This window comes from Camelus dromedarius, chromosome 3 (genome assembly GCF_036321535.1).
Source record: "Camelus dromedarius isolate mCamDro1 chromosome 3, mCamDro1.pat, whole genome shotgun sequence".
NCBI lineage: Eukaryota > Metazoa > Chordata > Mammalia > Artiodactyla > Camelidae > Camelus > Camelus dromedarius.
The window spans coordinates 73,937,166-73,954,327 of NC_087438.1; the positions used below are offsets into that span (position 1 = coordinate 73,937,166).

At 33.8% G+C, this 17,162-nt stretch overlaps 1 protein-coding gene across 1 annotated transcript in view; it reads right to left on the bottom strand.

Moving 5' to 3' along the window:
- The window catches only part of FBXL17 (F-box and leucine rich repeat protein 17), a 437,862-nt gene that overhangs the window by 143,361 nt on the left and 277,339 nt on the right, over positions 1-17,162 (bottom strand). Inside the window, exon 7 of the mRNA XM_010987536.3 lies at positions 2,490-2,566. Within this exon, the coding sequence (XP_010985838.3) occupies positions 2,490-2,566 (77 nt within the window). The remainder of the gene's footprint in view (positions 1-2,489; positions 2,567-17,162) is intronic.

Sequence of the window (17,162 nt, forward strand, 5' to 3'; positions counted from 1 at the left end):
TCAATTTTATAATCAAGTAGCAATTATAGTACAATCTCATACACTCTTGGCATTTCCCCCTCGTCCTCAGTTATGCCCCAACATTTTGAAGAACAAACCAACATGTGACACACAGAGACTTTCACTATAAATCCTTTGAATATCTGAAATCTCAGGAAAGAAGGAAGAGAGGGGTGGGGCAGACAGAGAGCTTGAAACCTGGAGGGAATGAGGTACGAAAAAACTGTGATGGATTTTTCATTACTGTGGAGGAGGTAAGCCCTCAAAATCTTCACTTCGCGTTCCTCTCAGCTGGACTTGATCAGTGGTTCTCAACTTCGGCTGACATTAATGTCACTTATGCAGGTTTTATGGCCTGGGTCCCACCTCCTAGAAATTCTGATGTAATTAGTCTTGTGTAAAGTTCGAGCATTATCATTATGCCTTAGAAACTCACCACATGATCTTAATGTGCAGAGAGGGTTGAGAACCACTGACCTAAATAATTCAGAGATATGAATAAACGCAAACCACATGAGTGGAGTTTTAACATAGTTTTCACCTCACTGAGAGAAAAAACATCCTAAAATCTCACAACACCAGAACATGAGAAAATCGCTAAACAACAGAAATAAATAATAACAGTAAACAATAGCAACAATGACAACAAAAGCCTCTTTCAAGACCTTCCTTCTGAGGAAAGGAAAGACGGTGAAAGAATCTTGCTTGAATCTTTGCTCTGTCCCCCTCCTGCAGGAAAGCAAATTTTCTCAGCAGTATACATTGCGCTGATCTTTAGAATGGGTACCAGTACACACAGGAGCATGAAGTCAAATACTATTTCCCCAATTTACAAATGAGGAAACAGCCTCAGAGATGTGAGGGAACTTCCCTAATGTCAAAGAACAAAGAACAAAGACAGAACTTGATCCCAGATCTGTCCCAAGTGCAAAGCTTTTTGTCTTTTCCATACCTTCTGGAACATTTCTTTGCACTGGCTAACTTAACAGGTACTAGAACAGAGTGTATAATTTTCGTAACGTTTTCCATTGCAGGACATTGAAGAGTTCATTCTAAGGAACTTAATCTATAGCTCTCCTGGTAATTAGCAATCTGACGTTGACAGCAAACAGGTGAAAGAGAGAAATATAAAATGAGGTTGGAACGGCAGGAAGGGGACTAATGATAAAGGACCTTGAATGCCAAGTGAAAAGCTGGAATGAATGAATGTACTACTAGTTAATTAACAAATCCACAGGTACTGAGGATATGCCCTGTTTTTCTGTAAGGCCTAGACAACAGGGAGATATCGGAGGTTTTAGAGCTGTATTTAAGTGGTGATATAATACGTCAAACCAAAAAACAAACTACAAGGGAAAAAAAATATATCAAGACACTCCTTTCTCATGATATAATTAGAAGAAAATCAACAACCCAGAAATATTATGGATAAATCCATGCAAGACATTTACCATTCTCAAAAAATAAACTCTGAAAAGAAATTAGGGTTATTTTTAAGCCAAATCTTTTCTATGTTATTTTTGATTTTTTATTATAGCTTTGGTAGAGTTTTAACAAAGGATGAATTGGCAGCTAATAAAATACAACTCTTCCACCCAAGGCAGATGGTTAGTATGACATCCTAGGTATTGGAGTCATTTATTAGCATGTGTCAGAGTTAACAATAAAAACTTAATGGATTATTAGTTTCCTTCAAGGTAGAAAGTATATTCTCCAATTTAAACAAATAAATTAAAAAATCAGAAAACAGAAAAGGAAACCATGTTAGTTTCCATAAGCCAAATATCTGGTTAAAACTCTATATTTAGATTAAATATGCAAATTATTAGGAAAAATATATAAAGCAGAACAAAAAAAGAAAGACTAAGTTATTATCCTTCATTACTCCAACAGGATGATTTCATACTTTCCATGTTTTTATAAAACAACTTGTATTTCTCCACTTTAAAGGGATATTTAAAATCAAGATAATTTAAAATCTTACAAACAAATGTATATCGTTTACTTCCTATATATTTATACTTCCTATTGTAATTTCCCAATGCTTTAAAGAATTTAAAGCATTAACAAGATTGGCATTTCGAATGTCAGCAGGAATGCATTTTACATGACCTTAAATTAAGCAAATCAACTCAATGTAATAATTTCTTTAGTTATATTTATTATATCAAATATTTAATTATCCCGATATTCATTTTCATTGTACAGCAACTTTAGCCGCACTTCTTAATCCTATGTGAATGTGCATATGCGCATATGTGTGTATGATTAAGTGCGGTAATACACTGATACACATACGTTCTTTTTACTCTGGTTCTTATTCTCATGATTTCTTGATTTGGGGGGTATGATCAGAGTTAGTACAAGAAAAGATAAATAGTCTCTATGACTCTATGAGATAATAGCTTTTGATTTCTTTTAAAAAAGCTTTCAAAGATTCTGTACCTCTGAATTCTTGAAAATGATTAGGATAATGGCTCATTACATACCATAATCTGTGATTTTACAGGACACCAAATACAGCTCTTTCAGGTTTTGTCCTTCCTTGGCGATGACCTCCACACACCTGAAATACACAAAAAGTGGTGAGTTACACTAGTGGGTTTCAAGTTAAATCAGCCAAAGTTTGGCCGTGATTGTAACGGGAAGAGGTCAGCATCAGACGAACACCACATCTCTCTTCTTTCAACAAACCTCTTTCAAGGTGCTTCAGGGAAAGGTATTATATTCCCTGCTTTAAACTCAAGTGCTCTAATACCCACACAACTTTAATTAAATACATTTAGGACTAGTGCAGCTTTTAAAACCAAAGTGATGAAAAAGAGAGATTCTTTTAAGAGTAATGTTATATTTGGTAATAAAAAACTAGTAAACATGGGCTACATAATGAACATATATCATTTACATAATAAAATAACTATAATGAAACTGTAGAATATAGATGAATGGTCATTATAAGTGGATGCTAATGTTGCTCACGGTTCAATTATTAATGATGGAGCTTGATAACACTACAATACATATTTTTGTGAAGTTTTATTCAACATAAAAATAGGTTTTACAAATGTATAACATATTGATTAAAGAGCAAAGAAAAATCTGTACATGTAAGAACTTTAAAATCTCTTACTTTAAAACGTGTTATTCTTAATGTTTTAAATGAAGTGTTGCATACACAGGGACCATTTTGACAAAAGAGATATAGATACGTAAGATTTAAAGTCCTCCCTAGTTTCATTTAAGTTAAAAGGTTTTTGACTGGCACACTCTGCTCTAACAGCCATAGTGGAAAAGGTAGTACACAATTGAATGAACTTTAAAAAGAATGATTAACAATGCTATCCATTTGGTGTCTCAGTCCCCTATAATATCAGAAAAACCTATGGAGTCATACTGACACATAGGCATATGCATCCTTCAATGCAGTCTCTGTTTTAATCTTTATAAATAATAGTTAAGTAAAAGGGTAAAAGCAAAAAGAGTCGTTAACCTTTTCTAGGAAGTAAGGATCAAGTAATTTGATACCTATGTGTATAATCCATCAAAAAATTAGTGAGTATCCATCTCTGTCTTTCAGATATTTTATTTGCTGTCTGGATTATTTGTAGGTATCTTCATAAAATGTCAGGGAATTTTATACAATTTTACTTCACATAATTCATTACTGAAGGTTAAATTAGTTTAGAGAAGACATATTTTTCTTTTAAAAATATTTTATAGAATATTGTTCTAATGGAATGATAAACATTTCTAAGTTCCTCAGAATAACTGAATAAACATTCTTTTGGGGGTATTTTTTAAAAAAAGATTTATGATAAAAATGGATAAGCACTTTCATGACTACAACAGACAACTTAAAACAGTAACAATGTAATTATGATTGATACAGTTCATTATAAAGGGAAATTTTTAAACTTAATTCCATATCATTTGGCTTCAATGTTAAATTTGAATAAACTCATAAAAAAGGAAAAATAAAAGCAGAAATGAAACATTACAGGCAACAACCATGTTTTATAAACTTTAAAAACTAATTTTCACATGCTAAGAATAAAAATAAAGTCCCCAGATGATTACAGTATCATAGTATTTTTTTAAGTCTACTTTTGGACATATCAAAGAGTCATAGCTGACTGTTCTCCATCACCTACCAAAAAAGCTAGCAGCAACTGCCATTTTGTATTACCACCACAAAATGAAGTAAATTAGTGCAAAAATAATGTTCATATCATTTATTTTGGTCTCATGGTCTTTTCAAAGTACCTGCTTCTATATATGATTATGGAAAAACTCTAAACAAATACAATATCCTATTTGTGTCCCTGCCACTCGATTCTGTATCAGATATGCTGCAAGTACATGTGAACATTAAAGACACACAGAGCAGACTACAGACAGCAAATAACACAAATTGATTTCACTGTACAAGCCAGATCAAATGCTATTTCATAGGCAACAAGAACTGGTATTCACATAAAATAAGATAATCAATCACTGGATGGAAACTGTCCTAAAACTGATGAAAGGCCATGAGCGTCAGGTTCCTCCCTACATGACAGAGAACAGTTATTATGAATAGATATCACAAATGTATTTAGCTTATTCAAGAGGCAAAAGCCAAGAGATAACACATGATTCAGAAATAAACAGTCTATATCTTTTAGACATAAAAAGAGAAATATAAAAGAAAAGCACTTTGCTTTGACAAAAGACCACCTTGGATTTTTGCTCTGTTTTTGAAAGCTCAGTTACATGAAGTTTTCTGAATACTTCTAACTACCCTGTAATCACAGCCAATGTGCTGTAAGTTATGCACAACATAGAACTATTCCTCAAATAAGAATTCATTGAAGAAAAAACCCCATTCTTTGGAATAATTTTAGCAAAATTTCACTTTTTAAAATTTAAATATCATCTCATTCACAGATGTGATATTTGAGGAGGGAAGCCCCAAGTTCTGTGAACATGGACTGAAATTCAGTATCATATTAATACACCAAATTGAGTGGTTCAAATACCGAGGTAAAACAGCTATCACCTTCAGAGTTGAAAATGAAAGTGGTTTGTATTATCCTGTTACTGCAAATTGGTGCAAATGGAACCCCACCTCAGGTCCCTCACTAGTGTCTGAAACCCTTTGATTAGTGTAGGTCTAGTTTCCCAGGCGGCTTGCACTGATAGCAGGCCATGATGAGAGACCATGGCTGGTGACTGTCCTCTCCTCGTGAAACTTTGGAGTGCATTCTAGAGTATATTTACAGGAAGTACTCTAACACAACACAATGCTGTGGACCACAGTGACTGTAAATAATTCTCTCTGTTTTAAGAGTCTTGGCTGTAGTCATGACCTAGTGTATTACCATCAGAGCATTTCCCAGTTTGCTGTATACACTGTATGCAGGCAACAAACAAGATGATAAAACTTACTAATTATTTAAACTTTTTGACTACAGGTATAAATTTTTACAGAGTATTTAAAGAGGGTACCAAAAAAAGAGAGAAATGTCTGCAAAGTCATAGTCTATAAGTGAGAAGGAAAATAAAAGAACAAAAGACCACATTTAAAACCTTTTCTTCTATAGCCCCTCTCCTACTCACAGATACAGAATATGAGAATATTCATTAATCTCAATGATAAATTATAGCTTTGTCCCCAGGGGCAGGCCATGAGTCTGTAAACTCAGAATCCAGGATTTACATTTTTTCCATTCATTCCCCTACCCCATTCCCACCATCCCTAAGGATAAAGCTCAGAAAACCATATGACCAACATTCTCTATGGGTCAGTACATTCAAAGATTTCCTATTTCATGCATGACAACCTAAGGATTATAAAACTGAGGAAAAGAACAATATTCTTAGGGAAAGTAATAATCTATAAGATTATCAAGAACACATTCATAATATAGGAATATGGCATAGTGGGAAAACACAGAGGAATATCAAGTATTGTTAAAGCAGCCTGTGAACATCAAACACAAGCCTTCTAAACCATCTTCCCGAGTTCTGACAAACAAGGGGAGACATGTCTTAACAAGAGGGTGAGAAGAATAAGAAGACATACATTCTAGTCTCACCTCCCTGAAACCACAGAACCACCACCTATCTTCTTCAGAGCCACACATCATAATTCTTTATAAAAAATGAGGGCCTAGATGAAAAATTTCTCCAATCAAATGTCCTAGGTTCAATTAAATAGATTTTAGTTCATTCTGAATTGCCTCCCCTCAGATTATTTTCTTGCTTTTATGTTTTGGCAGGATTCTAAAGAGAATGAAAAAAAAATTGCAACCATTGTAAATTCTTGAGTAACAACTGTTGAGTACATATATATAAACTCCTTTAGAATACTGAAAAGGGCCAGAAAACCTGCTCCAAAATATCCAAAGCATCCAGAATTATTTTTTGTAATAATGTGATTTTATGCTCACTTGCTTTTGATAATGTTCTAAAATGCACCTGAAACATTTGACGAAATATGAAAAGCAACAAAAAGGTTACTTTTCTGAGTAATATAGGATTTTTTTTTTTTAAAGAAGAGAAGGCATTGCTTAGTTTCAATGGAGGGAAAATCTGTCTCCTTAGCAATAGATTCCTAATCACCTGATTTATGTGAAGGGTAAAGGTTAATGAATTAAGCTGTGTAAGCTTCAAAACTATCAAAGGAATTCAAAAGAGCCTTGAATTATGGAAAACAATGGGCCATTCTACATACATACCAAATTTTTATGTTTTTTTGTCTCCTACTCAAAAGCTGGAACATGGCATTAGTGACAATTGAAAAGAACTAATGAGGAAATATGACTACATTGCTTGCAAGAGGAGTGTCCTAGGAGACCTTGTTACAGTTTGTGATGTGCTTCAAACCCAAAAGAAGCTAATTGGAGCTGCCAGACACTGGTTTGCAAATCTCACTTTAAAGGACAGGCTCAATCACCTTAGAGGTGTGAAAAGAAATGTCCCCATTAGAGATGCATTAGTATGTGGCTTGGTGAATTTCTAAATAAACTTTAGGATGTTCTTTCCTAAGTCACTTTTACATTTGAGTAACAGATATATCTTCAAGCAGAAGAAAAAAATGTAACAAGACAAAAACAACCCTATAGATTTAAAACAAAAAGTATGAATAGTGCTGTAAAGTAACTGGCAAATAAGTGCAACTTGGAGATAGGTATATTTAAGGTTGAATAAACACGTAGATCAAACCTTAAGACTCCTGAAATGCAAACACATCACAAAAGTGATCTATTTGGGGGTTTCAGAAATAGAACTTCATTTTCATCGGTTCTTGAAACCAGACAAGCCAACAAGCCACCCTGTGTTATACAGATTTTAAGTGGTTAAAAGCACAAGAGGCCACAACACACACACACACACAAATGAAAAACACACACGAATAAAAAGGGTCTACAAGATGTAAAGAGAGCAAGAGAGCAAACTTGGCCCAATTCTGTGCTACGAAAGCTCACCCCGACTAACTCATATACAGGTCATTTAAATGATAGCAGAGGTCACCAAAATACAATTTGGCATCTTACAGAAAGAATAATGATACTTGATTGATTTTTTCTAAAGCCTCAAATTGAGTTTTACTGACGAATAATCCAATCTCAGTGCAGCAAATGAATGGGCATGATTTACAGGTATACCCTGCTTTCAGAAAGTGCACTATACAAAAGATTTCCATGTACAAAAAAAGGATAAATTTACAGATAAGCTTTTATAAGATGAGTCAATTCAAGAATTTACTAATAGTACCTTTCTCCTTAAATATCCCTTAGACAAATGAAATAATGTTTCCTTTTTGAACATTCCATTCATAGGTACCTTTTCTAGTAACATGACACCTTAACCTCACATAGCATGCAATGTTTTTTTTTTTAATCTTTAACTTAAACAAATGTACATCATGACAAATGAAAGACTATTTTGCAAAAGTGACACGTGGCATCAAAGTGAGATGTTGAGCGCCCCCTGTATTTTATGGTACAATTTCTTGTCAATGTTCTTCTACTCTATCCTTTTAACAGCACAGTAGCAAATACACACTTAAGTCAAATTTTCATGTAAAATGAAGATAATGTCATAGAAGAGATGTTCCCTGTAAGAGAGATTTTTTTTTTGAGGGTTGATTTGCAGTTAAAATGCTAAAGCGTTTGCTCGAAGCATGTTCTTAATATACCACAGAGGCAAAGACTAGGAGTGACACGCAAAATGTCACCAGCTCCACCAGTTACAACAATTATCTCGGGACAGTCATTAAGTTCTCACTTACCAAATGTCATTCTCTGGAAAGCCAATATCTGATTAGTGAATCTAAGATCAATTTAGGCATTTGCTACTTAAACAGCAGAGAACTGATGCCCACTTTGTCACACAGAGCTACCGAAAGGTTACAAAATGGGAAGAGCAGTTTGTTTATGTTTAATGAGACGTACCACAATAAGCAGCCTATAAATTATTGAAACTTCAGTTCTATGAGTTTGCATCTTTGCCAGCAGAGGTGCTACGCCTTTGAGGTAGGCGGAGCAGATGTTGTCATTTGCTGATTCTTCCTGGACCACCCTTTCTCTGAAGTCTCCAGTATTAGACAGGTTTCCCAACTGGAGAGGAGGCAGGAGTCAGCATTGAGAAAGGAGTAATATAATGGCAAAATAATTGTTCTAACATATTTAAGAGTGACCATCACAAACCAGCTCTTACGGAAAGATTTAGTTTCTTCATTTATATAGCAAAACATGTTTTAATTTAATTTGAATGTTTCTTAGAGAACTTCACAAATGTTTTTCAGATACAATAAAGCCTACAATATTTCTTTAAATGCACATTTTCTTTAAGTTACTAAGAAACAAAATGGTTAAACATTTTTCCAAAGCAAGGAGGCGGGGGAGAGGAAACCAAACTAACAAATTTGGATAAACTTGGCTCTGGCTTTAATATTTCAGATCCATTTATCCAAAAATCTTGTTTTTAATTTTAGCCATTGTTCCATCCTTTTACCGCAGATACACCAAAGCATTATATAACAACTTGAGCTAACTTTTTCTAAGCATTGCCTCAGAATGTGCAAGAGGCAGAAAAAGGATTCTAAGCTTTTACTTGTTTAGTTATTTATTTCAACAATGTTTTATTAAGTGCAAACTATGTGTTAAAAATGTTAAAAGATCTAATCAGAAAGTCATGTTATTATAAAATGATGGACATAATACTTCTAACCTCGATAGATCAACTACTATTTATTTTTGCTGCTATGGCTGATATGAATGCTTATACCCAGAAGCAGAAAAACCATACCACTATCTCTATATCTACCGAAAATCAACTGAAAAGATTTATATTTCTGGACTGAAGGAAATGCTGGAAAGAAAGAGAAGAGAAAAATTTAAGGTTAAGACTTCCTCATTCAGCAGTTTAGTCATTTCTCAGTGTGAAAAAAAATGTAGCTACTTTGAAATAGGAAAAGTTAACAAATCTCCTTCTGTTAAGGTTTTTGGGGCTCCATCAATTTATAGCCAATATCTCTGGGTGAATCCAGGCACTGCACAATGTTGATACAGCTAAGACTCATGCTATCTTTATGGTATTCTGGCATATTTTAAGATAGAGGGTGGAAGAGAAGATTTTATTATCCTACATGTAACAAAAATTTACTGCGTAGAAGCAAAAGCCCAGACCCTTAAAAAAAAAAAAAACACCAGGAATATAAAAACATATAAAACTCTGGTCCAGTCCAGTGAACTGGGATTCATCAGAGGCTATTCCTTTTCTGAAAAAAAATCAAGCGAAATTCTTACAAGTTCCAACCCCTACACCCTTCTGCAATAATATATAAGAACTTTAATGGTAAAGCTGGAAATATTTCACAGACATTTGTTAGGCTTCCAAATAGCTCAAATGAAATTTAGATGGAATATTAAACATATAATTAATAATAATCTCCCTGCCCATTCCCCACCCCCCTGACCCTTACTGCTTTAAGCATTGGTGAGAAAGTCTCAAATCAACAGACATCGTATCTTTTAAGCTCACCTTTAATTTAAAATGGATAAGTGGAAATTATTTTAGTGGACTATAAAAGCATACAAAAGATGAGATTTCAGGCATCATTCAGGAAAGAGTTAAGTACTTCCTTACCAGAAGACACCACAAGTTGGCTTTGTAGTGACTAATTGCCTCTTTAACCTCTGTACTCTGGGAGCTGGCCTATGCATCAATCCCAGTTTTGTGATAGAGCCAAGGACTGATGTTCAACAGAGACCTCCCGTGACCCGTGTAGCCAAGGAGTTAACTCAGACAAGATGCTGACAAAAGGTTTCCTTCTCATTTGGGAAGGCACAGAATCTCTTTTTGGATAAGCCAAATTCTCAGAAGACTATAAAACACAGCAGGTAAAGACGACTGATAAAAGTCAAAAGAATGGTTTCACTTTTAGGGAACAATGATTCTGAATGTCCTATTGAACCGCTCAAAATTTTGTTTGAGAAAAAGATTTTAGCAAAATGGGAAAAATATGTATATTTATTTATTTTAAAATGCAATGAAGAGGGCACCTAATTTGATAGCTTTGAAAGCTTATAATTAGATAGTGGTAATAAGACACAAAGAAAGCAGGTCAACATTCTCCATTCCAAATGCTTCCCACATACTTCTAGCATTCATACTCAGAAAACCTGCACTTTGTCATTAATTTTTAAGCTTAGCAGATTTCTGGCCTGATCAAAAGCCCATAAAATAATTTTTACAGGTGATTTTAACTAGAAATTATATTAAAAAAAACAAATCCAGCAATTGGGAAAAAAGAATAATGAAGGATTCTTACTAGTTTCTAAAAAAGAAGGTATAAGGAAGGAGTTCTAGATAAGGGAATGGGAAAAGTGTAGGCAGTGGGAGTAAAGTAATCCACATATTCCAGAAAGGAGAAAGATCACATGGGCTTGAATGAAGACAAGGACACTACATAAATCTGACTTTACTGACGCTTAGCTAGGTTGAACTCTGAACTGTTTGAGGCTTAAAGATCATCGTTGCTGAATTCATAATACCTCCTTCCAAAGCTCTCAGACTGCCACTGCTGTATTCCTATTTTCTCACAAATCATTACATATTAATGTTCATGTCAGAGGTGAAATAATCTTTGCTCTAACATTTATAGGAAAGAGAGGCAGCAGGTCATGTTTAGTTGTTTTGGTACGTTATGTTTTACACAGAGAAAGAACTTTTTACTTAAAAAAAAAAGAAGTAACATTGACACTTCTCTAAAAGAAAGGAAAAAACATTTCATATATTTCTACAAATGGCAATAAGGGGCATTAACTGAGAATTCTCTTATGAAAAGTATGCATTTTTTTAAATCCCAAAGGAAAAATGATAGCTGATTTCAGTTAATTTTTATTTATCTCAACAATAGAGAAACCAAAGTCCTCCACACTTTCTTTTCAAATAATATTCAAGGAAATGCAATACAATGTGATTTTCAAATTCCAGGGAAAGGCTATTGAACTTTACTTAGTTTTACCAGGTCAGTTCAATGATTCCAGACATTTTAAAGTCCATTTATCTGTAAAATACACATCTAGGGGATTCTTTCTTAATGCTTTAATTTATCCATCAATGAAAAGAATTGATTATGAACAATTTAATTTATATTCAAAGTAGTATGTAGTATATATATGCACATGTATGTAAATACATTTATAACTATAATTCCATTTATAAATATAATTCTTAACAAATACTTTTTCCCAATCAACAAATACCTAATTGTCATAAAGCAATAAATTATCTCAATAAACAAATAATTGTTGTAAATGCACTCAATAAAGGAATTTGAGCAGCTTAGTCCCTGAAATGCCATAATCACTAAAATCCAGTTTGCTTTGTCTGGACTAGTCCTCGGTCTATTCCCTACAAAGAGAAAACACATCTCTTTGTTCTTGGGGAGAGCGGTGGAAAGCTAATGAAACCAGTGCTAAGACTGATAGAAACCATAGGGGGGAAGCATTACCTATTTTCTCCTTGCAGAAAGTTGCAAAAGCAAGACAGTAAGTAAGCCTGGAGAAGGAAGACAGCACATTTCACTATCTGTTTCAGACAGCAGGTACCTTACGGGCAACATCATGTCTGACAGGCAGCAGGAACAAGCCACACTCCCAGCCCCAGTACTCAGCTTTATGTTATTTGAAAAGGTAACTTAAAATGAACAGCACATCTCTGGCAGATTCTTAAATGCTCTGTGGTTGATTATTATAGTTACTGTTCTGTCTGCATAATCAACAAACCGTGTAGCAAAATGGAGGAACAGTATTAATATTTCTGCTCTACACTGAAAACACTTCTCTCAAGTACCTAAGTGAATAAAGAAATACATTCTGGTATTCTGAGGAGGAAGCAGGATTGAGAGTTGAGGAGAGACAGTTTATTGTTTTCAAAAGCTGTTAGGGGAATAAAGAGGCGAGAGCAATGCTACGTGTTTGAAAGGGACGTCAGGTAAATGTGCTTGGAGTCAATTGATCAGTTTTGTGTTTCTTTGGGTCCTGAAGGTATCAAGACTTCTGCCCTGATAATGACAGAATTTTATTAAAAAAAAAAAAAAAGTTAGAGAACAAATTCCTTTTTGTGATCTGTTATTGAAAGGTAAGTACATGCTTACTTCGTTTAGTCCATTGGGCAAAATTTGGGGCTTTGAGAAAATTAATGGCAATTTAATGACATATTACACTTCAAAAAAGGTGAAAAAATATAAAGGGTAATAGTACAAGTAAGTCAGTGCATGTGATATATACTCAGGGATGCATTAGTTGAAATAGTGACTTGATTTAAGGTTGTGCAAAGAATATTGTAAGGAGGAAAAAGGAGAAAAACAATATATACAATACATAATATCTACAAAACATAAATGTTACTATTCATAACATATACAACAATATATTCATATATTTAATTACTAAGGAGCCTAAATTTATTTTGTCTGTTTACTTATGTCCAGTCTTATTCCCCTAGAACTACATACAAAATTATAAAATAAGTATTTGAGAGAGGCAAAGGGGTTGGAAAATATGGATAGAGAAATAATAAAATCAGGGATATACTCACCCTGAAGAGATTCATATGATTCACCCTGAAAAGCTTCTACAAGTGGAATAAGATTTTGGAATAAGCTTTCAAGGAACCAAAGTAAAGAGGGAAGCATGATGATTTATAAGCTCACAATATCAATGAGTTAAAAATATGATGTTCAAAAGAAGCTACAAAAAGACTAGATAGGCTCACTGTATTTTTGGGGAAAGGCTGAACTTTCAAGAAACTATTAAAATATTCTGTATCATTGAGAAAAATGTCTCCCATTTCTTAATACCACTGTGGACTTAATTAATATGGAAATGGCCTCTCAGAAAAGTTAAAAATTTATAAGTATATGGCACATGGTTAATAACATAATGTAATAATAAAATAGATGATATTTAGCTATAGCAACATTTTACTAAATTTTAATGTTTCATATACAAAATTAATCAGTTATTGGTCATGGAAATATGTTTCAGACTGTCAAAGGTGTGTATGTCTATGTGTGTGTGTGTAAGACACAGTCCTGGGGTTGGGAATGTAATTCAACTTCTCTAAGTCTTTTCTGTAAAATGGAAACTACAGTATCTACCTCCAAGGATTTTGTAAAGGTTACATTTCATAATGTTTGCAAAGGTACTTTTAGTTATTCAACAAATATTTACTAACCCTTACTGTGCCCCTAACTATCTGGATACAAAGATGGATAAGACAAGTCTCTTCCCAAAGCGAATTCACAATCTTGCCAACTTTAATATCCTCCACACAAATAAGACAGGGTTATTTAGAACAGAATAGAATTTCCTAAAGTACATTTCTCAGAAAACTAGCACTTTGAGGTTTTAATAGTTGACATACACAAGAAGGAAATGTATGTTCTAATAAGTACATGTTAAATCAAATCAAAATTCTTCCTCAGTGAAAAAAAGAATGTAAAATACATAGGACAGCACCTGGCACAGAATAAGCAATTAAGTGTTAATTATTATTATTTAGGCCCTAGCACATAATGTGGCACATTAACAAATGCCTGTAGTAGGCTGAATAATGGTCCCCAAACACATCAGGTCCTAATCCATGCAACCTATACGTGTTACTTTATATGTACTTTCTAGATTTTTACAGGTGTGATTAAATGAAAGATTCTGAGATGGGGAGATTATCCTAGATAAGTTTTCTTAAAAGAAAGAGGCAGAGGAAGATTTGACACAGACAGAGAGGAGACAGCAATACTACCCCAGAAGCAGAGACTAGAGTGGTGTGGCCACAAGCCAAGGAATGTTGGTAGCCACCAGAAGCCGGAAAGGAAAGAAATGTCTTCTTCCCTCCAGAGGGAGACTGACACCTTGATTTTGGCCTAGTGAAACTGACTTTGGACAACTGACCTCTACAACTCTGAGAGAATAAATATTTGTTGTTTTTAAGCTACCAAGTTTGTGGTAATTTGTTACAGTAGCCACAGGAAGTGAATAGAGCCTCTAATAAATGTTATGAAACTAATCACTGGATTACACATGTGGCACCAAGGAATTTGATTTATAAAGGTAACAAGCTAATTGCAATTAAGATGACATAATTAGATAAGACTAAACTTTAAGTTGTGAAAAGGGACAAAAAAAGAAAACTTTGAAGAATCTTACATGATATCTTCAGCTTGAATTAGAATAAAGCCCACAAAGTTATATCTTCTAAACTTTTTTAGAATAAACATTCATTTCTGCAGAACATTTTATTATGGAAAATTTCAAGCATACCAAAAAATTGAAGGAATGGTGAAAAGCCATTATTCACCACCTAGATTCTATAATTAACGCTTTTATATACCTGCTTTATCTCAGATGTATCCATCTATTTCTCTTTCCATCCAGGTATCTAAATATTCATTTATCTTATTTTTAAGTGCATTTCAAAGTAAGTTCAGACATCAGTACATTTCACTGCTAAATGTTTTAGCATACACATCATTAATCGGAGTTCAGTGTTTATTTAATAGTTCTTTTTTTTTTTAAAGAAAGATTTACCTACTTGAAATGTACAAATCTTAAATGTAGTCAGGTTTAACAAATGCACATATGTGTCTACCTGGAACCCCTACCAGATCTAGACTATGCCCGGCACTCCAAGTGCCCTCATGTCCCCTTCCAGTCAATGCCCACATCCACCCACAAAGGCAACTACCATGGTAGATGTTTTGTTATTTTGTTTCATTTTACCATAGCTTAGTTTTGTCTGTTCACAAAAACAGAATTATATAACATGTACTCTTTTGTGTAAGACTTTTTTTTAACTCAGTGAGTGTTTGAGATTCATCTATATTGTTTCATATTTCACTAGTTTTCCTGATTGTACCTTTCAATTGCCAAGAGGTATTCCATTATATGAATATGGTGCAGTTTCTTTTTCCATTCTTCTCTTGAAGGGCTCACGAATTGTTTGCAGTTTGAGGAAAATCATGAACAACACTGCTAGGAACATTCTTACACAATCTTTTTGTGGACACATGCTTTCATTTCTCATGAGTAAAAACCTAGGAGTAGGATTGCTAAGTCACAGAGTATTAGTAGTAGATGTGTAGTAGATGAATGAATCTTCCAAGTTGTTATACTATTTTGCATTCTCATCAACACTTACGAGAATTGCAGCTTCTTCAATCCTCACCAAAGCTGATGTTATCAGGCTTTTTAGCCATACAAGTGATACGTAGTGAAGATCAGTTCAACACCAAAAAAAATTCAAAGATCCCATCATATTAATCATTCTACTCTTTCCATCTTTCAAGAAAATACACAGTAACAAATGATAACTGAAAACTCATCAGCATTTTAAAATTTATCTGTGTATTTCCAGAATTTTTTAGTGCACATGATATAAAAGTACACATATATGATATAATTTATTCATTAAACAGACAATTCCTGCTGCAGAGTCTCTGCAATAGCTTCCTGGCCCCAATGCAATATTCCATGTACTACTTCTTTGGGATATCCTCATGGGATAGCTAATTCTACTTCTTTTATTATTTGTATTCCAAGCAACCTAACTACCCAGCAATAACCAGGAAACTTCAGGAAAGGTATCTCAGTCATTTCACATTGCCCTCAACAATACACATCACTTTCCACATTATCTCTCATGAATCTGATAAAAGTTAAATACCAATTCAAAATCAGCCCCAAACTATGATCTCCTCTATAAGCATTAAGCTTCTCACTTAAAATTCCTATCCCAGTTGAATACTTGGTGGAAGACATTGCATTATGTTGTGACTTAAAAGGTAGACTGCTTATCCAATAACAAAGAGCATTTTTTAAAATGTGTTGCCAGAAACTGAATTAGGACTCTGGCATTAGTGAGCAAACAGTCAAACTGGGTACCATGGACCTTTCAACAGAGCTTTCTTCAATCTGGGGGAAAAAATAATGTAATTTCCTGTCTTTGATTGTTACTAACAATTTAAGTGAATTGCCTAATTTTAAGTAACATGCAGTTTACTGATTTTCATATATTGCACAAAAAATAAAGGCCTTCACTAAAACATGCTGAAAATCATGGAAGGTGTAAATGAACATAAAGAGGCTTAGTACTGCTGAAGAGACAAGGTCAATGTTTTTTTTAGTCGTAAGTAAACGCAGAACAACAACAACAACAACAAAAAGAAAATTTAACCTGACAGTTTATCTTTCTTCATTGTAAATTTTATTTTTGTCTCACATAAAATGATTCACCTATGATCTAGATGATTTGTTCTAAGCAACCAAACATCTGGTATTTAAAGAACTCTTTGTAAATATGGCTTCCAAAAAGGATCAAGGAAAGAAATAGTCACATCTTTTAAAGCGTTCAGTTATAGCTCAAGACATACAAAAGTTTATGAACAGCCATATGGTTCCAAGCACTGTATAGCTTTCTATATTTGAGAATACTGATTAGATCTAAAGGATCCTTTGATAAATAAGATAAGAATATAAAAGTATTAATAACTTTAGACATATTACTATAAATCTCACAAACTGAAGTCTGGTATTCAATGAGAAAAAAAGATATTATGCCTTTATTTCATAAATACATAAAAATATGTTAAGAATTCTATAACCATTATA